This window comes from Salvelinus alpinus, chromosome 23 (genome assembly GCF_045679555.1).
Source record: "Salvelinus alpinus chromosome 23, SLU_Salpinus.1, whole genome shotgun sequence".
Classification (NCBI taxonomy): Eukaryota; Metazoa; Chordata; class Actinopteri; order Salmoniformes; family Salmonidae; genus Salvelinus; species Salvelinus alpinus.
The window spans coordinates 3,438,923-3,466,880 of record NC_092108.1 but is presented as its reverse complement, the minus strand read 5'-3'; the positions used below and the strand labels follow the sequence as shown (position 1 = coordinate 3,466,880).

General features: G+C 44.6%; 1 protein-coding gene across 1 annotated transcript; it reads left to right on the top strand.

The window, feature by feature from the left end:
• Positions 1-27,928, top strand: slc25a24l (solute carrier family 25 member 24, like). The gene is made up of 10 exons (XM_071360690.1): positions 1-353; positions 515-641; positions 2,062-2,149; positions 2,496-2,607; positions 5,964-6,123; positions 10,402-10,541; positions 12,029-12,139; positions 21,957-22,121; positions 24,660-24,798; positions 27,496-27,928. The coding sequence occupies exons 1-10, from the start codon at positions 231-233 to the stop codon at positions 27,663-27,665; spliced, it is 1,335 nt and encodes a 444-aa protein (XP_071216791.1). The 5' UTR covers positions 1-230; the 3' UTR covers positions 27,666-27,928.
• The last annotated feature ends 30 nt before the right edge of the window (positions 27,929-27,958 follow it).

Sequence of the window (27,958 nt, the reverse complement as noted above, 5' to 3'; positions counted from 1 at the left end):
TTATCATGTCTATCGCCGTAGAGGAGCATCTACCGCATTGAAGACGGTGCTCACGCGGGCTGCCGGTGCTTTATGACTCAGCGTTCATATGGACCAACAAAAAGCAAGCACATTGCCTTTGCACCTTAATAATAGCCTGTAGTTGTAGTAGTATTACGACAGACGAGAATTGGTGTTATTTATATTGCATTTCAAATTTTGTCATTAAAAATATATATTATTGAAGAATCATGGATCAGTTTCGTGGTTTGTTTGTGAAACTAGACAAGAATAACGACGGGTCTATATCAGTAGAAGAACTTCACAATGAGATGAAAAAAACGGGAATTATGGCTGCAGATCAGAAGGCTCAGGTATTTATTTATTACAATATTTGATAACTAATATAAATAAAAATGTGTATGGCCTATTCTAATTTACCAGCAGCATAACAGGAGAGTCAACATGTACGTCTAATGTCTATTCATATGGTGCAGCCAAATGATAGCCTGCCCTTTTTTTTTTACTTTTCCAGACTGTCGTTAATAACTATGACAGAAACAAGGATGGACGTCTAGATTATGAAGAATTTCTAAGCTATATGAGGGACAGAGAGAAGAAATGGAGAATTCATTTCATGGCCCTTGACAAGAATAAATGCGGTAAGTGGATTGGCGGTGTAGTCCAATCTTCGGTGCGTTAAAAGCTAGTAGGCTAATCTTAGGGTCCAACCCCGGGGACAGGGGCATTCCAGTATCATAGAGGACAGTATGAGCATGCTTTTGTCTTTGTTTTTGCACAGTAGCACTAGGTCTACATGCAATAGATGCAATGAAGTCTTTTTTTTGTTGACGTGACTTAAAGTGCTATATTTAAAAAATCATATAAACTGAAATGAATAGTTTTGAAGGTCAAATGTATTTACCTAATGGAGACTTGCATGCATTGTTGTGTTTTTAAATTACATATACAGAACACCAGCAACAGGACCTTGTGCTGTACTCATAGCACACCTTTAGAATTAGGAGGAAACAACTTCAACTGCTGTCTGCCTGCCTGCCTGTCTGCCTGCCTGCCTGCCTGCCTGTCTGTCTGTCTGTCTGTCTGTCTGTCTGTCTGTCTGTCTGCCTGTCTGTCTGCCTGTCTGTCTGTCTGTCTGTCTGTCTGTCTGTCTGTCTGTCTGTCTGCTTTCCTGTCTGTCTGTCTGTCTGTCTGCCTGTCTTTCTGCCTGCTTGCCTGTCTGTCTGCCTGTCTTTCTGCCTGCTTGCCTGTCTGTCTGTCTGTCTGTCTGTCTGTCTGTCTGTCTGTCTGCTTGCCTGTCTGTCTGTCTGCCTGCCTGCCTGTCTGTCTGTCTGTCTGCCTGTCTTTCTGCCTGCTTGCCTGTCTGTCTGCCTGTCTTTCTGCCTGCTGCTTGCCTGTCTGTCTGTCTGTCTGTCTGTCTGTCTGTCTGTCTGTCTGTCTGTCTGTCTGTCTGTCTGCCTGCCTGCCTGCCTGCCTGTCTGTCTGTCTGTCTGTCTGTCTCTCAACCTAACCTGGGAGCTTACCGTGAAACGCTTACTGACAAGCCCTTAATTTATCATCTCAAAGTAGAAGTGTTGATCTAGGATCAGGTCTTCATTATCCACAGCTCTGGGCTGATCTAGGATCAGGTCTTCATTATCCACAGCTCTGGGCTGATCTAGGATCAGGTCTTCATTATCCACAGCTCTGTGCTGATCTAGGATCAGGTCCTTCCTGACTGTCCATAATAATCTGGTTCCATACACTCTTAGAAATAGGGTTCATTCTATATAGAACTACTTCCTCTAAGAGTGTATGATCTACAAGGCTAAACTGATCGTAGATCAGAACCTACACACTGAGACGTGATAAATATGGGCCCAGAAATGTATCTAAACTGATCATAGATCAGAACTTCAACTCTGAGACGCTTGATAAATATGGGCCCAGATATTCACACTTGACATGATCCATGCTGTTTCTATCCATGTTGTATTCTCTGACTAGGGGTCGTGTTGTATTCTCTGACTAGGGGTCATGTTGTCTTCTCTGACTAGGGGTCATGTTGTCTTCTCTGACTAGGGGTCATTGGCCAGGAGGAAATCATAGATCTATTTAAGGAGTTAGGAGTGAACATATCAAAGCCGAATGCAAAAAGAATTATACAAATGTAAGACTGCCTTTCCCCCCCCTTTTCTATCCTCTCACTGTTCGCTCTGTTGGTTATTACATCGTAAAAACATTGTGATAATATTGATTAATATGTAATAACAAATTAATTGCATGTATTGACAGACTTAATGTCTAACTTAACGCTAATCACACATAGACTCCAATGCAATTATTATATTGGGCACAATCTGATCAAGTCTACAACACAGTACAAACCTGTAGAATATGGATGCTTACAGGATCATTCACTTTTGTCAATATGTTTATTAATGAATTGAATATCATCATGGCCTACCCATGATCTTGATTGTTGATGTTGTTGATGTTATTGTTGTTGTTGACAGGATGGATGGGGACAGTTCTATGACCGTGGACTGGGGAGAGTTCCTGCAGCATGTCATCCTCAACCCTGCAGAGAACCTGGGAGAACTGGTCACTTCATGGAAACACACTCTGGTGAGACGCTGAGGCATTGGGTCTTCGTTTCTCTGAGCCTTCGTATAGGGTTAATGCCTAGCCTTTAGCTCAGAGGCCTAACACAGTCTTCTAGTGAACAAGAGACCAGTCTGTCACACTGATGAGACCTGGGCCTAGCTTCCTAGAGCTCCAACGGCGTGGAGATCATCATTAGATGACGCTCCAAGTGCTTGAGACAAGAGGAATTGCGTTAGCTCCCTGAGCTAGTGCCTAACACAGTATTGTGGTGTGCAGACGAGCCGGGTACAAACCCAGCTAGTCACACCGTAGCCCAGGGATCATCAACTAGATTCAGACACAGGCCGATTATTTCTTGAGCGGACAGTCGGGGGGGCCGGAACATAATTACAAATCATTTGTAGACGGCAATTTGACCGCAAGACGTAGAAACAGATATAATGTTTCACTAAAACATAATCATTTCAAACCTTTTTTCTATTTGTGTAACAGTTTAACTTTAGTCCGTCCCCTCGCCCCGACCCGGGCGCGAACCAGGGACCCTCTGCACATATCAACAACAGTCACCCACGAAGCATCGTTACCCATCGCTCCACAAAAGCCACGACCCTTGCAGAGCAAGGGGGAACCACTACTTCAAGGTCTCAGAGCAAGTGACGTCACCGATTGAAAGGCTATTAGCGCGCACCACCGCTAACTAGCTAGCCATTTCACATCCGTTACATATGTATATGATCACACGTATCTCTATTATACGTGGGAATACTTGGGAACAGATTTCTTAAATTAACATCACTTGGGGCTGATTTCCTGGTGTTTTTACAGTCTTTTATGTCCAACAATGAAAATTCAAACTCTGCTGTTGTCCTTGTGAGATGTAGTGTGTGTGTGTGTGTGTGTGTGTGTGTGTGTGTGTGTGTGTGTGTGTGTGTGTGTGTGTGTGTGTGTGTGTGTGTGTGTGTGTGTTGTCTTACCTGATGAACGGCACACTCCACCCCAGTGTAGGAGATCATACATTGCATGCTGGGTCTGAAGCCCCTGTTGAAGGAGACTGTCTGTCGGTTGGTGATATAGGTAGTCTTCGTGTCTGCCTCTCCAGGTGTTTGATGTAGTCTTCCTGTCTGCCTCTCCAGGTGTTTGAGGAAGTCTTCCTGTCTGCCTCTCCAGGTGTTTGATGTAGTCTTCCTGTCTGTCTCTACAGGTGTTTGATGTAGTCTTCCTGTCTGTCTCTACAGGTGTTTGATGTAGTCTTCCTGTCTGCCTCTCCAGGTGTTTGATGTAGTCTTCCTGTCTGCCTCTCCAGGTGTTTGATGTAGTCTTCCTGTCTGTCTCTACAGGTGTTTGATGTAGTCTTCCTGTCTGCCTCTACAGGTGTTTGATGTAGTCTTCCTGTCTGCCTCTCCAGGTGTTTGATGTAGTCTTCCTGTCTGTCTCTCCAGGTGTTTGAGGTAGTCTTCCTGTCTGCCTCTCCAGGTGTTTGAGGAAGTCTTCCTGTCTGCCTCTCCAGGTGTTTGATGTAGTCTTCCTGTCTGCCTCTCCAGGTGTTTGAGGTAGTCTTCCTGTCTGCCTCTCCAGGTGTTTGATGTAGTCTTCCTGTCTGCATCTCCAGGTGTTTGATGTAGTCTTCCTGTCTGCCTCTCCAGGTGTTTGATGTAGTCTTCCTGTCTGCCTCTCCAGGTGTTTGAGGTAGTCTTCCTGTCTGCATCTCCAGGTGCTTGATGTAGTCTTCCTGTCTGCCTCTCCAGGTGTTTGATGTAGTCTTCCTGTCTGCCTCTCCAGGTATTTGATGTAGTCTTCCTGTCTGCCTCTCCAGGTGTTTGATGTAGTCTTCCTGTCTGCCTCTCCAGGTGTTTGAGGTAGTCTTCCTGTCTGCCTCTCCAGGTGTTTGATGTAGTCTTCCTGTCTGCCTCTCCAGGTGTTTGAGGTAGTCTTCCTGTCTGCCTCTCCAGGTGTTTGATGTGGTCTTCCTGTCTGCCTCTCTAGGTGTTTGATGTAGTCTTCCTGTCTGCCTCTCCAGGTGTTTGATGTAGTCTTCCTGTCTGCCTCTCCAGGTGTTTGATGTAGTCTTCCTGTCTGCCTCTCCAGGTGTTTGATGTAGTCTTCCTGTCTGTCTCTACAGGTGTTTGAGGTAGTCTTCCTGTCTGCCTAGTCTTCCTGTCTGCCTCTCCAGGTGTTTGATGTAGTCTTCCTGTCTGCCTAGTCTTCCTGTCTACCTTTCCAGGTGTTTGATGTAGTCTTCCTGTCTGCCTCTCCAGGTGTTTGATGTAGTCTTCCTGTCTGCCTCTCCAGGTGTTTGATGTAGTCTTCCTGTCTGCCTCTCCAGGTGTTTGATGTAGTCCTCCTGTCTGCCTCTCCAGGTGTTTGAGGAAGTCTTCCTGTCTGTCTCTCCAGGTGTTTGATATAGTCTTCCTGTCTGCCTCTCCAGGTGTTTGATGTAGTCTTCCTGTCTGCCTCTCCAGGTGTTTGATGTAGTCTTCCTGTCTGCCTCTCCAGGTGTTTGATGTAGTCTTCCTGTCTGCCTCTCCAGGTGTTTGAGGAAGTCTTCCTGTCTGTCTCTCCAGGTGTTTGATGTAGTCTTCCTGTCTGCCTCTCCAGGTGTTTGATGTAGTCTTCCTGTCTGCCTCTCCAGGTGTTTGATGTAGTCTTCCTGTCTGCCTCTCCAGGTGTTTGAGGTAGTCTTCCTGTCTGCCTCTCCAGGTGTTTGATGTAGTCTTCCTGTCTGCCTCTCCAGGTGTTTGAGGTAGTCTTCCTGTCTGCCTCTCCAGGTGTTTGATGTGGTCTTCCTGTCTGCCTCTCTAGGTGTTTGATGTAGTCTTCCTGTCTGCCTCTCCAGGTGTTTGATGTAGTCTTCCTGTCTGCCTCTCCAGGTGTTTGAGGAAGTCTTCCTGTCTGCCTCTCCAGGTGTTTGAGGAAGTCTTCCTGTCTGCCTCTCCAGGTGTTTGAGGAAGTCTTCCTGTCTGCCTCTCCAGGTGTTTGAGGAAGTCTTCCTGTCTGTCTCTCCAGGTGTTTGATGTAGTCTTCCTGTCTGCCTCTCCAGGTGTTTGAGGAAGTCTTCCTGTCTGTCTCTCCAGGTGTTTGATGTAGTCTTCCTGTCTGCCTCTCCAGGTGTTTGATGTAGTCTTCCTGTCTGCCTCTCCAGGTGTTTGAGGAAGTCTTCCTGTCTGCCTCTCCAGGTGTTTGATGTAGTCTTCCTGTCTGCCTCTCCAGGTGTTTGAGGAAGTCTTCCTGTCTGTCTCTCCAGGTGTTTGATGTAGTCTTCCTGTCTGCCTCTCCAGGTGTTTGAGGAAGTCTTCCTGTCTGCCTCTCCAGGTGTTTGAGGAAGTCTTCCTGTCTGCCTCTCCAGGTGTTTGAGGAAGTCTTCCTGTCTGTCTCTCCAGGTGTTTGATGTGGGTGAGAGCCGGACCATGCCCCTGGAGCTGCCCCCGGACCTGTCAGCAGGCTCAGGGGAATGGAGGAGTTTCGTCCTGGCTGCAGGACTGGCCGACGCCGTGTCCAGAACCCTGACTGCTCCTATCGACCGCCTCAAGACACAACTACAGGAACAATATTATAACCTAAACACTTTTTTAATACAGCTTGATAACACACAGTAACACTTTGCATTGCCAGACTTCGTAGTCTCATATTCACATGGTTCAGAAACGAACTCTAACCCCAATCCTACAGCAACGAACAGTAGAGACCTACAGGTAACTGACAAAATAATGAAACACTTGAGTAAATGAGGGATACAAAGGATATTGAATGCAGGTGCCTCCACACAGGTGTGGTTCCTGAGTTAATTAAGCAATTAACATCCCGTCATGCTTAGGGTCATGTATAAAAAGGCTGTGCAGGACATTATTTTGGTTACCATGACAATGCCCTCATAGGACAATAATGCCCCATAGGATGACAATGCCCTCATAGGATGATAATGCCCACATATGATGATAATGCCCACATATGACGATAATGCCCACATAGGACGATAATGCCCACATAGGATGATAATGCCCACATCCACAGGTTACAAGTGGTCACTGAATGGTTTGATGAGCATGAAAACGATATAAACCATATGCCGTGGCCATCTCAGTCACCAGACCTCAAACCAGTTAAACACTAACGGGAGATTCTGGAGCGGTGCCTGAGACGGCGTTTTTCCACCACCAACAACAAAACACTGATAGAGATTTGCGTCAGTTCAAATCTGGTATCAGGACAAAATGTGATTCAGAGTCACCGAATATATTTTAAGTATTTTAATTAAACTCAAGCGATAAATGGTAAATGCAATTTTCGTATATACGGGTTCACTGTATCTCCGCGCAGGGTAGAACAGAGAACTGGCAGGAAGTACGTAAACAGCTGTTCTTATACCGTGATGACGTAGTTCCAACGCGTCTGTTGGCCTATCACAGTAGAGGCTGAGCGTGGTTTAAACTTTGCTCAGCCTATCGCCGTTACTCAGACTGGTCCCCTTCTTTCAGATGTCCGCATCTGGTCGTTGCGTATATTAGATACGTCTTGTGTCTCCCCCGATGCTAAACTCAAACAGTTCCTAATATGGTATAAGGGGAGAAACGCCAATGCCATCCTCTCTGTCATACAATACATGCTTTTATTTTTTGTTGTCCTTGGCTACCTGGCTAAAATGCTTGCTCGCTAGCCTAACTTCCATTCATGAGGAACGTAAGCAAGTTAACGTTAGCCTTCATCTAGCTAGATATTGAACTAACATTCTCTCAGGCCAGGGGCACAATGTATGAATTAATGGTTGGATCAGAATTTCCACTATAATCATTAGCCAGTAAGGAACATTACGTAAAACCAAAGTCCAAATCCCTATCTCCATCCATGGCTAATTTATGAAAAGGGCCAATTTTAGCTAACTGGCTAGCTAGCCAACAGAGAACGACACAACGAGATGCAACAATTCAAGTTTTCCTGTCAATGATGTATGCTCCCAATGGGATTTGATGGCAGGCTTGCTAGGTGTAGCTTCAATTTCTAGCCCAATGACCCGTGAAAACCTGAAAATTAGCCTAATTGTTAGGGGGGTTTTGCATCAAGAGAGGAGTTGCCATTTATCTAATAAACCCTTTTCCATAACGTTAACGTAAACTTACGTAAAATTGTACGGAATGGGGTGAGTTTACGTTACTGAGTAAATTAAGAAGGAATATTTACGTTATTTTTTACGACATAGACTCAAAAACCACATTCGGTTTTCCATCAAAATAATTATTATATGTCGCAAGAGAAAAGATAAATCGCCCTAAAATCTCCAGATAATTTTCCAGGAATGGATGTCGATTTAACTTGTTTGGACTGTTATGATGAAACAATAAGGCCCGAGGAGGTGTGGTATATGGACAATATTCAGGGCTCAAACCACCCACGTTATAATTGTAAATAAATCCTGTTTGCCCATGTGCATAACTATTGGTAAATCCGACAGGAGAGTTTGAGTGGTGAAAGTTGGACAGAGGATCTTGAAATCTCTGTAGACGAAACACTTCGACCAACTTTTAAAAATGAATGTATTTTCTGGTAATTGTGCCGTTATTATGTGTTAGCTGTTAAGACTACAAACCTTTATAAATGACCTATTTGTGAGATTGACTTGTTATTTCAATAGGCATAGGCTACTGACTAAAATCTGGGTTTATAATTTCAATTTAGCTTTGAGATGGTTTGCTGAGCTAGATGTAGGTAGTTTATAACCCCTGATAGGCCAACATGCCAACATCTCATTTCAGGGAAAAGTCCACAATGAAACTGACATTAAATGTGGAGAATGATACATTTATGATAGAGCTGTGATCATAATCACAATTGATAACTTCCATTTCAAATTTCCGCTCTTGCACAGCGGTCCAGACCCTGGAACTGAGCATGAGTAAAAGCCTTCACTTGATACTGTTATCGACATTAGAATGCAGTTTACTTTAAACCACCTCCGAGCGAATTTATCTAAAGAGCTCTAGTGCGCCTAAAGTCGTTTTCCAAAAAGGGAGTCTCCATAATGACCAATCTAAATAGCCTACCTACAACCAGTAAAAAAGTTGACACGCCATAACTCCGCTGCCTCTGCTCTCTCAACAAGTGCTCTCAACACACACACACACACACACCTCTGGCCCTCCCCCTCTTCTCCCCTCAGCCTCTTGCGAATTTAAGGAAAATTGTGAAACACAGAAAGATAAATTAATTTGTAATATTGGTCAATGTTTTGGGGGAGGAATCCATGCATACACGTCACTGTTGTAGAATCTATGCCAACGTGCATTGAAGTAGTAACTCCCACCTAAGGATCTGTCTTCTTCCGCCAACTATTTACTGTGTTTTAGGGAATCGCTGGATTGATTGCTTTCATTTGACTCCTGCGTCTCTTTCATACTCTGGCTTGTGTCTATCGTTTTTTTCCCCGTTAACATTACTCCTGCGTCTCTTTCATACTCTGGCTTGTGTCTATCGTTTTTTCCCCCGTTAACATTACTCCTGCGTCTCTTTCATACTCTGGCTTGTGTCTATCGTTTTTTCCCCCGTTAACATTACTCCTGCGTCTCTTTCATACTCTGGCTTGTGTCTATCGTTTTTTCCCCCGTTAACATTACTCCTGCGTCTCTTTCATACTCTGGCTTGTGTCTATCGTTTTTTCCCCGTTAACATTACTCCTGCGTCTCTTTCATACTCTGGCTTGTGTCTATCGTTTTTTCCCCCGTTAACATTACTCCTGCGTCTCTTTCATACTCTGGCTTGTGTCTATCGTTTTTTCCCCCGTTAACATTACTCCTGCGTCTCTTTCATACTCTGGCTTGTGTCTATCGTTTTTTCCCCGTTAACATTACTCCTGCGTCTCTTTCATACTCTGGCTTGTGTCTATCGTTTTTTCCCCCTTTAACATTACTCCTGCGTCTCTTTCATACTCTGGCTTGTGTCTATCGTTTTTTCCCCCGTTAACATTACGACTGGGGAAAGGCTTGTAAATGACCTGTCAAACATACCCCGGTAATGGCTGGAAGGGGTCCAATGAAATACTTTTGTCTTTCCGTTGTATCTATAAAAACGACAAAAGCTTCGTCTGGCATCACAAGAAAGAGAAGAAATACGACTTTATTTTTTAAAATGGGAATTGAAAAAAATGTATTATTTAGTACAGTTGACATTTTTACAAATTAGATGCGATGAAATTAAAGCAATTTCCCCAAAAAATGAACACTCAGATTATAGTGATATTATTGTCGGATCTCGCAAACAATGCAACGTATGTATTAGATAAGTTATGAGGCAGTTTAGACAGCGCAGGTGAGTGCAGTCCTGTCCCAACACTATATGTTAATGTTTGATATATGCAAATACACACAGTGTATTTATGCAAATTAGGCATATTTTATTTTCTCAATTTGAACACAATTTTTTTTTTTTTATATACCTGAAACTATTAGTAAAATATATATACTGTATATATATATATATGAGTGCCATGCCCCCCAAAACATTTTTTAAATTAACAATAAATTGAATATTGAATTCCTACCAAAATCCCTCTACTCCATTCATTAGAATATCCGTGCCAGTAAAATATTGTATAATATTGTATAATGAATTCAATATCTGATGGATTATACAATTCTAACAGTTTGGATCATCTTCATCCATTATCCAACTATTGTATTTATTTGAATTGTTTTTTAATAACATTTTTACAAATTCGATGACCGTTGCTAATTGAAGCTGGGTGTCTCTATTGTTTTCGCTGTTACCTGTATGAACCGTGAATCCATGGACTGGAGGTTAATAATTAAAGAAGATATTGTGTGTGTATTTAGGTGTACGGATCCAAGGCGTCCGCCCAGGGATTCAGAGAGCTGAAGGCCGGTGGTGTGAGGTCTATGTGGCAGGGGAACGTTGTGAACGTGCTGAAGGGAACCCCTCAGTCAACTCTACAGTGTCTCATCTACGCTCAGGTAAAACGTACTGTAATAACACGTAGGCCACTTGTAACGGTCGTTTTCCTCCTCGTTTGAAGAGGAGCATGGATCGGACCAAAACGCAGCGTGGGTTGAATACATATTTGTTTATTGAAGAAAGACGAAGACGGAAAAACTCTTAAACAAACTACAAAACAATAAACGACGTGAACAGACCTGAACTTGTGAACATATAACATGAACGCACGAACAGGAAGGAACAGACGAATGAAATAAACGAAACGAACGAAAACAGTCCCGTGTGGCACAAACACTGACACAGGAACAATCACCCACAAACAAACAGTGAGAACAGCCTACCTTAATATGGTTCTCAATCAGAGCAAACGTAAAACACCTGGCCCTGATTGAGAACCATATCAGGCTAATTGAAAATGAACCCAACATAGAAACACATAACATAGAATGCCCACCCAGCTCACGTCCTGACCAACTAAACAAAGACAAAACAAAGGAAATAAGGTCAGGAACGTGACACCACTGGAGAATTTACAACCAATACGTTCAGATATGGATACTTTACCCCCCCCCCCCCCCCCTCTCTCTCAGTTCAATTCAAAGAGCTTTATTGGCATGGGAAGCATATGTTTACATTGCCAACGCAAGTGAAATAAATAATAAACAAAAGTGAAATAATCATTAAGAAATTAACAGTAAACATTACACTCATAAGTTCCAAAATAATAGTCACATTTCATGTTATGGCTATGTCCAGTGTAATAATGATGTGCAAATAGTTAAAAATACAAAAGGGAAAATAAATCAACCTAAATATGGGTTGTATTTACAATGGTGTTTGTTCTTCACTGGTTGCCCTTTTCTTATGGCAACAGGTCACACATCTTACTGCTGTGAAGTCACACTGTGGTATTTCACCCAGTAGATATGGGAGTTTATCAAAATTGGATTTGTTTTGGAATTCTTTGTGGGTCTGTGTAATCTGAGGGAAATATGTGTCTCTAATATGGTCATACATTTGGGCAGGAGGTTAGGAAATGCAGCTCAGTTTCCATCTCATTTTGTGGGCAGTGTGCACATAGCCTGTCTTCTCTTGAGAGCCAGGTCTGTCAACGGAGACCTATCTCAATAGTAAGGCCATGCTCACTGTGTACTCTCTGTTTAGGGCCAAATAGCATTCCAGTTTGCATTCCAGTTTGCTCTACCTTTTGGTCAAATTCTTTCCAATGTGTCAAGTAATTATCTTTTTGTTTTCTCATGATTTGGTTGGATCTAATTGTGTTGCTGTCCTGGGGCTCTGTGGAGTCTGTTTTTGTTTGTGAACAGAGCCCCAGGACCAGCTTGCTTAGGGGACTCCTGTCCAGGTTCATCTCTCTGTAGGTGATTGCTTTGTTATGGAAGGTTTGGGAATCACTTCCTTTTAGGTGGTTGAATTTAACGTATTTTTTCTGGATTTTGATAATTAGCGGGTACCTCTCTCTCTCTCTCTCTCTCTTTCTCTCCAGATGAGGGTGTACACCCAGGGCTGGCAGCAGGAGAGCCTGTCAGTACAGCAGAGGTTTGGGCTGGGCTGTGTATCTGGGGCGGTGGCTCATGCTGTCTTCTACCCTCTAGAGGTACCAGAGCGCTATGACAGGTCTGAACTACAGATATACATGCTGTCTTCTACCCTGCAGAGGTAGCAGGGCGCTATGACAGGTCTGAACTACAGATATACATGCTGTCTTTTACCCTGCAGAGGTAGCAGGGCACTAAGACAGGTCTGAACTACAGATATACATGCTGTCTTCTACCCTGCAGAGGTAGCAGAGCGCTATGACAGGTCTGAACTACAGATATACATGCTGTCTTCTACCCTCTAGAGGTAGCAGGGCACTAAGACAGGTCTGAACTACAGATATACATGCTGTCTTCTACCCTGCAGAGGTACCAGAGCGCTATGACAGGTCTGAACTGCTGATATACTATCCAAATGTACTGTATTCAGACCCCTTGACTTTTTGCAAATTTTGTTACGTTACAGCCTTATTCTAAAATTGATTAAATGGTCCCCCCCCTCATTAATCTACACACAATATCCCATAATGACAAAGCAAAAAGAGGTTTGTAGAAATGTTTGCACATTACTCAGATTTTCTATTTTTTTTTTTACAAGTTCTCATTTACAACTGCGACCTGGCCAAGATAAAGCAAAGCAGTTCGACACAAACAACAACAAAGAGTTACACATGGAATAAACAAACGTACAGTCAATAACACAATAGAAAAATCTATATACAGTGTGTGCAAATGAGGTAAGATTAGGGAGGTAAGGCAATAAATAATTACAATTTAGCAATTAAACACTGGAGTGATAGATGTGCAGAAGATGAATGTGCAAGTAGAGATACTGGGGTGCAAAGGAGCAAAAAAATAAAAAAATAAATGGGGATGAGGTAAATAGCCCATCCATAAATGGATGGGCTATTTACAGATGGGCTATGTACAGCTGCAGCGATCTGTGAGCTGCTCTGACAGCTGATGCTTAAAGTTAGTGAGAGAGATATAAGACTCCAGCTACAGTGATTTTTGCAATTCGTTCCAGTCATTGGCAGCAGAGAAGTGGAAGGAAAGGCGGCCAAAGGAGGAATTGGCTTTGGGGGTGACCAGTGAAATATACCTGCTGGAGCGCGTGCTATGGGTGGGTGCTGGTATGGTGACCAGTGAGCTGAGATATGGCGGGGCTTTACCTAGCAAAGACTTATAGATGACCTGGAGCCAGTGGGTCTGGCGACGAATATGAAGCGAGGGCCAGCCAACGAGAGCATACAGGTCGCAGTGGTGGGTAGTATATGGGGCTTTGGTGACAAAACTGATGGCACTGTGATAGACTGCATCCAATTTGCTGAGTAGAGTGTTGGAGGCTATTTGGTAAATGACATCGCCGAAGTCAAGGATCGGTAAGATAGTCAGTTTTACGATGGTATGTTTGGCAGCATGAGTGAAGGATGCTTTGTTGCAAAATAGGAAGCCGATTCTAGATTTAATTTTGGATTGATTGGAGATGCTGGAAGGAGAGTTTACAGTCTAACCAGACACCTAGGTATTTGTAGTTGTCCACATATTATAAGTCAGAACTGTCCAGAGTAGTGATGCTGGGCAGGTGCGGGCAGCGATCGGTTGAAGAGCATGCATTTAGTTTTACTTGCATTTAAGAGCAGTTGGAGGCCACGGAAGGAGAGCTGTATGGCATTGAAGCTTGTCTGGAGGTTTGTTAACACAGTGTCCAAAGAAGGGCCAGAAGTATACAGAATGGTGTCGTCTGCGTAGAGGTGGATCAGAGAATCACCAGCAGCAAGAGTGACATCATTGATGTAAACATGGAAAAGAGTCGGCCCGAGAATTGAACCCTGTGGCACCCCCATAGAGATTGCCAGAGGTCCGGACAACAGGCCCTCCGATTTAACACACTGAACTCTGTCTGAGAAGTAGTTGGTGAACCAGGCGAGGCAGTCATCTGCGAAACCAAGGCTGTTGAGTCTGCCGATAAGAATGCGGTGATTGACAGAGTCGAAAACGTTGGCCAGGTCGATGAATACTGCTGCACACTATTGTCTTTTATCGATGGCGGTTATGATATCGTTTAGGACCTTGAGCGTGGCTGAGGTGCACCCATGACTAGCTCGGAAACCAGATTGCATAGCGGAGAAGGTATGGTGGGATTCGAAATGGTCCGTGATCTGTTTGTTAACTTGGCTTTCGAAGACCTTAGAAAGGCGGGTAGGATAGATATAGGTCTGTAGCAGTTTGGGTCTAGAGTGTCTCCCCCTTTGAAGAAGGGAATGACCGCGGCAGCTTTACAATATTTGGGGATCTCAGACGATACGAAAGAGAGGTTGAACAGGCTAGTAATAGGGGTGGCAACAATGGCGGCGGATAATTTTAGAAAGAGAGGGTCCAGATTCTCTAGCCCAGCTGATTTGTAGGTTTCCAGATTTTGCAACTCTTTCAGAACATCAGCTATTTGGATTTGGGTGAAGGAGAAATAGGGGAGGCTTGGCCAAGTTGCTGTGGGGGGGTGTTGGGCTGTTGACCGGGGTAGGTGGAAAGCATGGCCAGCCGTAGAAAAATGCTTGTTGAAATTCTCAATTATCGTGGATTTATCGGTGGTGACAGTGTTTCCTAGCCTCAGTGCAGTGGGCAGCTATGAGAAGGTGCTCTTATTCTCCTTGGACTTTACAGTGTCCCAGAACTTTTTGGAGTTTGTGCTACAGGATGCAAATTTCGGTTTGAAAAAGCTTGCCTTTGCTTTCCTAACTGCCTGTGTATATTTGTTCCTAACTTCCCTGAAAAGTTGCACATCGCGGAGGCTATTTGATGCTAATGCAGTACGCCACAGGATGTTTTTGTGCTGGTCAAGGGCAGACAGGTCTGGAGTGAACCAAGGGCTATATCTACATTTCTTGAATGGGGCATGCTTATTTAATATGGTGAGGAAGGCACTTTTAAAAATAACCAGGCATCCTCTGCTGACGGAATGAGGTCAATATCCTTTCAGGATACCCTGGCCAGGTCGATTAGAAAGGCCTGCTCGCTGAAGTGTTTTAGGGAGAGTTTGACAGTGATGAGGGGTGGTCGTTTGACCTCAGATTCATTACGGACGCAGGCAATGAGGCAGTGATCGCTGAGATCCTGGTTGAAGACAGCAGAGGTGTATTTAGAGGGCAGGTTGGTCAGGATGATATCTATGAGGGTGCCCGTGTTTACGGATTTGGGGTTGTACCTGGTAGGTTCATTGATAATTTGTGTGAGATTGAGGACATCTAGCTTAGATTGTAGGACGGCCGGGGTGTGAAGTCTTTTTGGGTATGATGCTACAAGCTTGGCACACCTGTATTCGGGGAGTTTCTCCCATTCTCCTCTCTGTCAGATTGGATGTGGAGCGTTGCTGCACAGCTATTTTTAGGTCTCTCCAGAGATGTTTGATCAGATTCAAGTCCGGGCTCTGGCTTGGCCACTCAAGGACATTCAGAGACTTGTCCCGAAGCCATTGCGTTGTCTTGGCTGTGTGTTAAGGGTTGTTGTCGTGTTGGAAGGTGAACCTCAGTCTGAGGCCCTGAGAAGGTTTTCATCAAGGATCTCTCACTACTTTGCTCTGTTAACTTCTCACGAGTCACCAACCCTGATCCGGTAGCACCCCCCCCCCCCCCCCCCCCCCCCACTGAGTAGCATAGCTAGCATAGCGTCACAAGTAACTTGTAGCATCTAAATATCATTAAATCACAAGTCCAAGACACCAGATGAAAGATACAGGTCTTGTGAATAAAGCCACCATTTCAGATTTTTAAAATGTTTTACAGGGAAGACACAATATGTAAATCTATTAGCTAACCACGTTAGCAAAGGACACGATTTTTTTACTCCCAATAGTTTTTTCCTGCGTCAGTAGCTATCACTAATTCGACTAAATAAAAATATATATAGCCACTAACCAAGAAACAACTTCATAAGATGACAGTCTGATAACATATTTATGGTATAGCATAGTTTTTTTGGGGAAAAATGTGCATTTTTCAGGTATAAATCACAGTTCTACATTGCAGCTGCAATCTGAAATAGTGCTGACCCAGCCAGAACAATTACAGAGACCAACGTCATATAACGAATTACTCATCTTAAAACATTTCAGAAAAATACACAGCGTACAGATATTGAAAGCCCAACATCTGGTGAATCCAAACAATATTTCAGATTTATTAAATGTTTTATAACGAAAACAAAATGTAGCGCTAAATTAGCATAGCTATACCAGGCAGATTCGGCTAGGCGCCCACGGCCAGTTCACATGCACAACAGATATGATATAACATCGTAAATTGGGTCTTACTATGGCTGATCTTTCATCAGAATGTTGATCAAAGTGTCCTTTGTCAAGATGAGTCGTTGGTTCCGTTCAGAATTGTTCCTTTCCCACTCCATTTAGCACAGGTACTGGTCGAGTGGCACGGATCTCTCAAACGTAAATAAAATCAGACAACGGAACACCACAAAACTCCCGAAAAAATTCAAATAATCTGATTAAACTATATTGAAAAAACATACATTACGATGATCTGGTCACATGTATCAAACAAACTTCGAGACGGAGATAGTTTTCATCCATAATGGCCGCACAACAGAAGACAATCGCAGCTACAAGTCGCACGATTTAGAGAACCGGAAGTTGTCGGTCACGCCAAAGAATTAGCTCTCATTTCACGTCAGTCCCAGATAAACAAGATATTTTTCCTCTGACGTCCTCTTGACACCCAGAGGAAGGCCAATGAGGTGTGTTTCGGGTCATAGGGGGCACGACCATATATAGGCAGAGCGTTGAAGCTGGCATACACATCTTGCTTTTTTCTTCTTGGTCATGGAAAGTGCTGTCAAATGACTTCTGTATCACTCAGAGACAAAATTGAAACGGTTTTAGAAACTAGAGATTGTTTTCTTTCCAATGGTATTATTTATATGCATATAGTAAGAGCAATAATTGAATAAGAGGCAGTTTAATCTGTAGAGCAAATTATGCTAATGGGAAAATAGCACCCCCTGTATTCTCAAGAAGTTAATCTTTCCCTCGATCCTGACTAGTCTCCCAGTCCCTGCCGCTGAAAACATCGCCTCAGCATGATGCTTCCACTACCATGCTTCACTGTAGGTATGATGCCAGGTTTCCTCCAGACGTGACGCTTGGCATTCAGGCCAAAGAGTTCAATCTTGGTTTCATCAGACCATAGAATCTTGTTTCTCATGGTCTGAGAGTCTTTAGGTGCCTTTTGGCAAACTCCAAGCAGGCTGTCATGTGCCTTTTACTGAGGAGTGGCTTCCGTCTGGCCACTCTACCATAAAGGCCTGATTGGTGGTGCTGCAGAGATGGTTGTCCTTCTGCAAGGTTCTCCCATCTACACAGAGGAACTCTGGAGCTATGTCAGAGTGACCATTGGGTTCTTGGTCACCTTCCTGACCAAGGCCCTTCTCCCCCGATTGCACAGTTTGGCCGGGCCGCCATCTCTAGGAACAATCTCGGTGGTTCCAAACTTCTTTCATTTAAGAATGATGGAGGCCACTGTGTTCTTGGGGACCTTCAATGCTGCAGAAATGTTTTGGTACCCTTCCCCAGATCTGTGCCTCTCACAATCATGTCTCGGAGTTCTACGGAGAATTCCTTCAACCTCATGGCTTGGTTTTTGCTCTGACATGCACTGTCAATTGTGGAACCTTATATAGATGTGTGCATTTCCAAATCATGTCCAATCAACTGAATTTACCACAGGTGGACTCCAATCAAGTTGTAGAAACATCTCAAGGATGATCAATGGAAACAGAATGCAGCTGAGCTCAATTTCAAGTCTCCTAGCAAAAGGTCTGAATAATATGGCAATAAGGTATTTCTGTTTTTTTTTTTTTTTTTACATTTGCAAAAATGTATAAAAACCTGTTTTCACTTTGTCATTGTATTGGGTATTGTGTGTAGATTGATGAGGAAAATAATTCATTTAATCCATTTTAGGATAAGGCTGTAACGTAACAAAATGTGTTTCACCGAGTCGTGGCAGAACGATGACATTAATAATATACAGCTGGCGGGTTAAACATCGTCAGGATAGAACAGCGGCCTCTGGTAAGACAAAGGGTGGCGGTCTATGTATATTTGTAAACAACAGCTGGTGCACGAAATCTGAAGGAAGTCTCGAGGTTTTTGCTCACCTGAGGTAGAGTATCTCATGATAAGCTGTAGACCACACTATATTCTTCGTAGCTGTCTATTTACCACCACAAACCGATGCTGGCACTAAGACCACACTCAATGAGTATATATCCATAAGCAAACAGAAAAATGCTCATCTAGAGGTGGTGCTCCTAGTAGTCGGGGACTTTCATGCAGGGAAACTTAAATCCGTTTTACCGTTGTACAAACCGTTGTACTTAAATCCGTTGTACAAAGCTCTCTCTCGCCCTCCATTTGGCACATCTGACAATAATTATATCCTCCTGATTCCTGCTTACAAGCAAAAACTAAAGCAGGAAGCACCAGTGAATCGGTCTATAAAAAAGTGGTCAGATGAAGCAGATGCTAAGCTACAGGACTGTTTTTCTAGCACAGACTGGAATATGTTTGCCACATCAGTCACTGGCTTCATTAATAAGTGCATCGATGACATCGTCCCCACATTGACCGTACGTACATACCCCAAATAGAAGCCATGGATTACAGGCAACATCCGCACTGAGCTAAAGGGTAGAGCTGTCGCTTTCAAGGAGCGGGACTCTTGTAAGCTTATAAGAAATCCCGCTATGCCCTCCGACGAACTATAAAACAGGCAAAGCGTCAATACAGGACTAAGATTGAATCGTACTACACCGGCTCCGACGCTCGTCTTATGTGGCAGGGCTTGCAAACTATTACAGACTACAAATGGAAGCACAGCCGCGAGCTGTCCAGCAACACGAGCCTACCAGATGAGCTAAATTACTTCTATGCTCGTTTCCAGGCAAGTAACTCTGAAACATGCATGAGGGCATCAGCTGTTCCGGACAACTGTGGGATCACACTCTCCATAGCCGATGTGAGTTGAACAGGTCAACATTCACAAGGTCGCAGGATGTGTACTCCGAGCATGCGCTGACCAACTAGCAAGTTTCTTCACTGACATTTTCTACCTCTCCCTGACTGAGTCTGTAATACCAACATGTTTCAAGCAGACCACCATAGTCCCTGTGCCCAAGAACACTAAGGTGACCTGTCTAAATGACTACCAACCTGTAGCACTCACGTCTGTAGCCATGAAGTGCTTTGAAAGGCGGGTCATGGCTCACATCAACACCATTATTCCAGAAACCCTAGACCCACTCCAATTTGCATACCGCCCAAACAGATCCACAGATGACCTGGACAAAAGGAACACCTATGTGAGAATGCTGTTCATTGACAACAGCTCAGCGTTCAACACCATAGTGCCCTCGAAGCTCATCAATAAGCTAAGGACCCAGGGACTAAACCTCCCTCTGCAACTGGATCCTGGACTTCCTGACGGGCCGCCCCCAGGTGGTAAGGGTAGGGAACAACACATCTGCCACGCTGATCCTCAACACTGGGGCCCCTCAGGGGTGCGTGTTCAGTCCCCTCCTGTGCTCCCTGTTCACTCATGACTGCATGGCCAGGCACAACTCCAAACCCATCCTTAAGTTTGCCGATGACACAACAGTAGTAGGCCTGATCACCGACAACGATGAGACAGCCTATAGTGAGGAGGTCAGAGACCTGGCCGTGTAGTGCAAGGACAACAACCTCTCCCTTAACGTGATCAAGACAAAGGAGATGATTGTGGACTGCAGGAAAAGAAGGACCCAGCACGCCCCTATACTCATCGACGGGGCTGCAGTGGAGCAGGTTGAGAGCTTCAAGTTCCTTGGTGTCCACATCATCAACAAACTCTCATGGTCCAAACAAACTAAGACAGTCGTGAAGAGGGCTCGACAAAGCCTATTTCCCCTCAGGAGGCTGAAAAGATTTGGCATGTGTCCTCAGATCCTCAAAAGGTTCTTCAGCTGCACCATCGAGAGCATCCTGACTGGTTACATCACAGCCTGGTATGACAACTGCTCGGCCGCCGATCTACAGAGGGTAGTGCGGACGGCCCAGTACATCACTGGGGCCAAGCTTCCTGCCATCCAGGACCTCTATACCAGGCGGTGTCAGAGGAAGGCCCTAAAAATGGTCAAAGACTCAAACCACCCTAGTCATAGACTGTTCTCTTTGCTACTGCATGGCAAGCGGTACCGGAGTGTCAAGTCTAGGTCCAAAAGGCTTCCTAACAGCTTCTACCCCCAAGCCATAAGACTCCTGAACAGCTAATCAAAGGGCTACCCAGACTATTTGCATTGCCCCCGCCCCCTCTTTTATGCTGCTGCAACTCTCTGTTCATTATCTAGCATAGCCACTTTAACTCTACCTACACTGTCCTTCTCTCAGCACATACAGTTGAAGTCGGAAGTTTACATCCACTTAGGTTGGAGTCATTAAAACTCGTTTTTCAACCACTCCACAAATTTATTGTTAACAAACTATAGTTTTGGCAAGTCGGTTAGGACGTCTACTTTGTGCATGACACAAGTCATTTTTCCAACAATTGTTTACAGACAGATTATTTCACTTATAATTCACTGTATCACAATTCCAGTGGGTCAGAAGTTTACATGCACTAAGTTGACTGTGCCTTTAAACAGCTTGGAAAATTACAGAAAATTATGTCATGGCTTTAGAAGCTAATAGGCTAATTGACATAATTTGAGTCAATTGGAGGTGTACCTGTGGATGTATTTCAAGACCTACCTTCAAACTCAGTGCCTCTTGCTTGACATCATGGGAAAATCAAAATAAATCAGCCAAGACCTGACATCATGGGAAAATCTAAATAAATCAGCCAAGACCTGCTGCTTTTGCAACAGCTAATGGGGATCCTAATAAAATACCAAATACTATTACCTCAATTACCTTGAGAAACCGATGCCCCCGCACACTGACTCTGTACCGGTACCCCCTGTATATAGCCTCCACATTGACTCTGTACCGGTACCCCCTGTATATACTGTAGCCTCCACATTGACTCTGTACCGGTACCCCCTGTATATAGCCTCCACATTGACTCTGTACCGTAACACCCTGTATATAGCCTCCACATTGACTCTGTACCGGTACCCCCTGTATATACTGTAGCCTCCACATTGACTCTGTACCGGTACCCCCTGTATATAGCCTCCACATTGACTCTGTACCGGTACCCCCTGTATATAGTCTCCACATTGACTCTGTACCGTAACACCCTGTATATAGCCTCCACATTGACTCTGTACCGGTACCTCCTGTATATAGCCTCCACATTGACTCTGTACCGGTACCCCTGTATATAGCCTCCACATTGACTCTGTACCGTAACACCCTGTATATAGCCTCGCTATTGTTATTTTACTGCTGCTGTTTAATTATTTGTTACTTACTGCGGTGGTATACTCCTCAATGCCATTGGATGAATCACGGAATATTTTCCACTCTGTGCTAGCAAAACACGTAGCATCAACTAACCACTTCCATATTGAGCGAGTCACTGGTACTTCTTGCTTTCATTTTTGCTTGTAAGCAGGAATCAGGAGGATAGAATTATCAAATGCAATGTCTGCAATGTAGTTGGCCTGGAACGTGACCTCAGTCTGAATGCATTCCTGTCTGTGTTATATCATGTGTTGGTGGGGACCAGTTTGGTGCCTTTGATTTCTCCAGCGCGTTATCAACCGTATACATAACAATTTCTCACTGTCAGTATACAACTTGTAAGAAGCACTGGAATGTCTAGCTACTATATTTATTGGTTAAGAACTTAGACCAATGACGTGCTCCCTGCCTCCATCTGCCAGGTGCTAAAGGTGAGACTGAACCTATGGGCAGGTACCTACAGCGGGGTGGTGCAGTGTGCCCGCTCCATCTACAGGAATGAGTCTGCTGCATCCTTCTACAGGGGCTTCAGACCAAGTATCCTCTGTATGATTCCCTACGCTGGGGTGGAGTGTGCCGTTCACCAGGTCAGACAGCCTAACACTCTATCACATCTGTAGTGTACTATCTGTAGTGTACTATCTGTAGTGTACTATCTGTAGTGAACTATCTGTAGTGTACTATCTATCTGTAGTGTACTATCTATCTGTAGTGAACTATCTGTAGTGTACTATCTGTAGTGTACTATCTGTAGTGTACTATCTATCTGTAGTGTACTATCTGTAGTGTACTATCTGTAGTGAACTATCTGTAGTGTACTATCTGTAGTATACTATCTGTAGTGAACTATCTGTAGTGTACTATCTATCTGTAGTGAACTATATGTAGTGTACTATCTGTAGTGTACTATCTATCTGTAGTGTACTATCTGTAGTGTACTATCTGTAGTGAACTATCTGTAGTGTACTATCTGTAGTGTACTATCTGTAGTGAACTATCTGTAGTGTACTATCTATCTGTAGTGAACTATCTGTAGTGTACTATCTATCTGTAGTGTACTATCTGTAGTGTACTATCTGTAGTGTACTATATGTAGTGAACTATCTGTAGTGTACTATCTATCTGTAGTGAACTATCTGTAGTGTACTATCTATCTGTAGTGTACTATCTGTAGTGTACTATCTATCTGTAGTGTACTATCTGTAGTGTAATATCTGTAGTGTACTATCTGTAGTGTACTATCTATCTGTAGTGTACTATCTGTAGTGTACTATCTATCTGTAGTGTACTATCTGCAGTGTACTATCTGTAGTGTACTATCGATCTGTAGTGTACTATCTGTAGTGTACTATATATCTGTAGTGAACTATCTGTAGTGTACTATCTTTAGTGTACTATCTGTAGTGTACTATCTGTAGTGAACTATCTGTAGTGTACTATCTATCTGTAGTGTACTATCTATCTGTAGTGTACTATCTGTAGTGTACTATCTATCTGTAGTGTACTATCTGTAGTGAACTATCTGTAGTGTACTATCTATCTGTAGTGTACTATCTGTAGTGTACTATCTATATGTAGTGTACTATATGTAGTGTACTATCTATCTGTAGTGTACTATCTGTAGTGAACTATCTGTAGTGTACTATCTGTAGTGTACTATCTGTAGTGTACTATCTATCTGTAGTGTACTATCTGTAGTGTACTATCTATATGTAGTGTACTATCTGTAGTGTACTATCTATCTGTAGTGAACTATCTGTAGTGTACTATCTGTAGTGTACTATCTATCTGTAGTGTACTATCTGTAGTGTACTACCTATCTGTAGTGTACTATCTATCTGTAGTGAACTATCTGTAGTGTACTATCGATCTGTAGTGTACTATCTGTAGTGTACTATCTGTAGTGAACTATCTGTAGTGTACTATCTATCTGTAGTGAACTATCTGTAGTGTACTATCTATCTGTAGTGAACTATCTTTAGTGTACTATCTATCTGTAGTGTACTATCTGTAGTGTACTACCTATCTGTAGTGTACTATCTATCTGTAGTGAACTATCTGTAGTGTACTATCGATCTGTAGTGTACTATCTGTAGTGTACTATCTGTAGTGAACTATCTGTAGTGTACTATCTATCTGTAGTGAACTATCTGTAGTGTACTATCTATCTGTAGTGTACTATCTGTAGTGTACTATCTATCTGTAGTGTACTATCTGTAGTGTACTATCTATCTGTAGTGTACTATCTATCTGTAGTGTACTATCTGTAGTGTACTATCTGTAGTGTACTATCTATCTGTAGTGTACTGTCTGTAGTGTACTACCTATCTGTAGTGTACTATCTATCTGTAGTGAACTATCTGTAGGGAACTATCTGTAGTGTACTATCGATCTGTAGTGTACTATCTGTAGTGTACTATCTATCTGTAGTGAACTATCTGTAGTGTACTATCTATCTGTAGTGTACTATAGATGATTGGGTACCATTTGGGACTCAGTCTCCATGTACATTCCATTTCAAGTATATTACAATGGAGATCTATGAATTGAGTTCTATATGGGGACTTGTGTGCACTTGTTGGCCTGCACACTCCGTTCGTGGAATGGACTGGTGAAAACTCTAGCCCTTCTGAGCAAGTTCACACTTCAAGATGGGTATGAAAACATAAAGCAACCTTGTTTTACAGTAATCTACTCCACTCTCTTCCTCCCCCCCCCCCCCTCTCTCTCAGCTGTCAGTCCATCTTGAGTTGGCTATGACTGACCAGGTCAGGCTCCACTCTCTTCCTCTCTCCCCCCCTCTCTCTCTCAGCTGTCAGTCCATCTTGAGTTGGCTATGACCAACCTGTTCAGAGAGCCCAACATGAACTACATCAACCTTATTTTATTGTCTATCTGCGTGCCACAAGATTGTGTTGTTAGCCCTCTGAGCAAAAGCCTATGAATGAAGGAGGCCTGGGTTCGAACCCATTGATTTTACATCAATCTAATCTAATGGGTATCCTACCACTGACTCTCCACTCTCTATTTCTCTCTCTCTGTATCTCTCTGTCCTCCTCTCTCTCATTTTCTCACCTCCCCCTCAATCTCTCCACCCTCCTCCCCTCTCTCTCCCTCTCTCACAGTCCATTGTGAGCTGGGCTAAGACCCAACAGGACTACAGCAGTGACTCCCAGCTCTTATTTTTCAGTTTCGTGGCCTTCTCTGCTGGACAGATGAGCAGCTATCCTCTAGCTGTGATCAGGACACAGCAGCAAGCTCAAGGTAACGGTCGATCCATGCAAAGAACAATAATCAGGAACATTTTAATTCGATTAAAATAAGCCACTCATTTATCTGTTTCAAGGAACTCTGCATATAACTTTTCCTGACCATGTGATCTAACCAGGACACCATCCCTAGGGCCATGTGATCTAACCAGGACACCCACCGTCCCTAGGGCCATGTGATCTAACCAGGACACCGTCCCTAGGGCCATGTGATCTAACCAGGACACAATCCCTAGGGCCATGTGATCTAACCAGGACACCGTCCCTAGGGCCATGTGATCTAACCAGGACACCCACCGTCCCTAGGGCCATGTGATCTAACCAGGACACCGTTCCTAGGGCCATGTGATCTAACCAGGACACCGTCCTTAGGGCCATGTGATCTAACCAGGACACCCATCATCCCTAGGGCCATGTGATCTAACCAGGACACCCACCATCCCTAGGGCCATGTGATCTAACCAGGACACCCACCATCCCTAGGGCCATGTGATCTAACCAGGACACCCATCATCCCTAGGGCCATGTGATCTAACCAGGACACCCATCATCCCTAGGGCCATGTGATCTAACCAGGACACCCACCATCCCTAGGGCCATGTGATCTAACCAGGACACCCACCATCCCTAGGGCCATGTGATCTAACCAGGACACCCACCGTCCCTAGGGCCATGTGATCTAACCAGGACACCGTCCCTAGGGCCATGTGATCTAACCAGGACACAATACCTAGGGCCATGTGATCTAACCAGGACACCCACCGTCCCTAGGGCCATGTGATCTAACCAGGACACCGTCCCTAGGGCCATGTGATCTAACCAGGACACCGTCCTTAGGGCCATGTGATCTAACCAGGACACCTACCGTCCCTAGGGCCATGTGATCTAACCAGGACACCCATCATCCCTAGGGCCATGTGATTTAACCAGGACACCCACCATCCCTAGGGCCATGTGATCTAACCAGGACACCCACCATCCCTAGGGCCATGTGATCTAACCAGGACACCCACCATCCCTAGGGCCATGTGATCTAACCAGGACACCCACCATCCCTAGGGCCATGTGATCTAACCAGGACACCCACCATCCCTAGGGCCATGTGATCTAACCAGGACACCCACCATCCCTATGGCCATGTGATCTAACCAGGACACCGTCCCTAGGGCCACGTGATCTAACCAGGACACCCACCATCCCTAGGGCCATGTGATCTAACCAGGACACCCACCATCCCTAGGGCCATGTGATCTAACCAGGACACCCACCATCCCTATGGCCATGTGATCTAACCAGGACACCGTCCCTAGGGCCATGTGATCTAACCAGGACACCATCCCTAGGGCCATGTGATCTAACCAGGACACCATCCCTAGGGCCATGTGATCTAACCAGGACACCATCCCTAGGGCCATGTGATCTAACCAGGACACCATCCCTAGGGCCATGTGATCTAACCAGGACACCGTCCCTAGGGCCATGTGATCTAACCAGGACACTGTCCCTAGGGCCATGTGATCTAACCAGGACACCTACCGTCCCTAGGGCCATGTGATCTAACCAGGACACCCACCGTCCCTAGGGCCATGTGATCTAACCAGGACACCCACCATCCCTAGGGCCATGTGATCTAACCAGGACACCCACCATCCCTAGGGCCATGTGATCTAACCAGGACACCCACCATCCCTAGGGCCATGTGATCTAACCAGGACACCCACCGTCCCTAGGGCCATGTGATCTAACCAGGACACCCACCATCCCTAGGGCCATGTGATCTAACCAGGACACCCACCATCCCTAGGGCCATGTGATCTAACCAGGACACCCACCATCCCTAGGGCCATGTGATCTAACCAGGACACCCACCATCCCTAGGGCCATGTGATCTAACCAGGACACCCACCATCCCTATGGCCATGTGATCTAACCAGGACACCGTCCCTAGGGCCACGTGATCTAACCAGGACACCCACCATCCCTAGGGCCATGTGATCTAACCAGGACACCCACCATCCCTAGGGCCATGTGATCTAACCAGGACACCCACCATCCCTATGGCCATGTGATCTAACCAGGACACCGTCCCTAGGGCCATGTGATCTAACCAGGACACCATCCCTAGGGCCATGTGATCTAACCAGGACACCATCCCTAAGGCCATGTGATCTAACCAGGACACCATCCCTAGGGCCATGTGATCTAACCAGGACACCATCCCTAGGGCCATGTGATCTAACCAGGACACCGTCCCTAGGGCCATGTGATCTAACCAGGACACTGTCCCTAGGGCCATGTGATCTAACCAGGACACCTACCGTCCCTAGGGCCATGTGATCTAACCAGGACACCCACCGTCCCTAGGGCCATGTGATCTAACCAGGACACCCACCATCCCTAGGGCCATGTGATCTAACCAGGACACCCACCATCCCTAGGGCCATGTGATCTAACCAGGACACCCACCATCCCTAGGGCCATGTGATCTAACCAGGACACCCACCGTCCCTAGGGCCACGTGATCTAACCAGGACACCCACCGTCCCTAGGGCCATGTGATCACGATATGCTCCTCCTGTCCCTGATCATAATTGTGTCACTGTAGTCTGTGAGGTACAGTGTACCATACTGTACATAACTTACTGGATGTGATGTGTCCATAACAGGCTATTCTTACTTCCTTGTCTTACAGCTTTCAGTTCAACTTCACCCACAACATTTCTTCAGGGGTTCACAGGCATCTATGAGAGACATGGACTACGAGGATACTACAATGGGATGGGGACCAGTTTCATCCGGGCGATTCCATGTGCTCTGTTAAACTACACCCTGATGAAGAAACTAGACGCAATGTTTTCCTGATTTCAGAGTCATAGTCAATTATAATTTGTTGTATGTTTTTGTGACTGATTTTATGTAATACTCTGTACACAACAACAACCTTCAAACTTGACGCCGTTGTCCATAAACTGTCCCAAAATACTTCAAATCGCAATGAACTACCAAATAGAACTAACAAATATACTACCAAAGGACTGTTATTGGAGGGCTGATTGCGGCCCAATCTCCAGCCTGACCAATCCTTCGTTGACCCCTTCATTGTCATTAAATCAGTGTGAAGTATCTATGGCCTCCTCCCTTGTCTTTCTTTCACA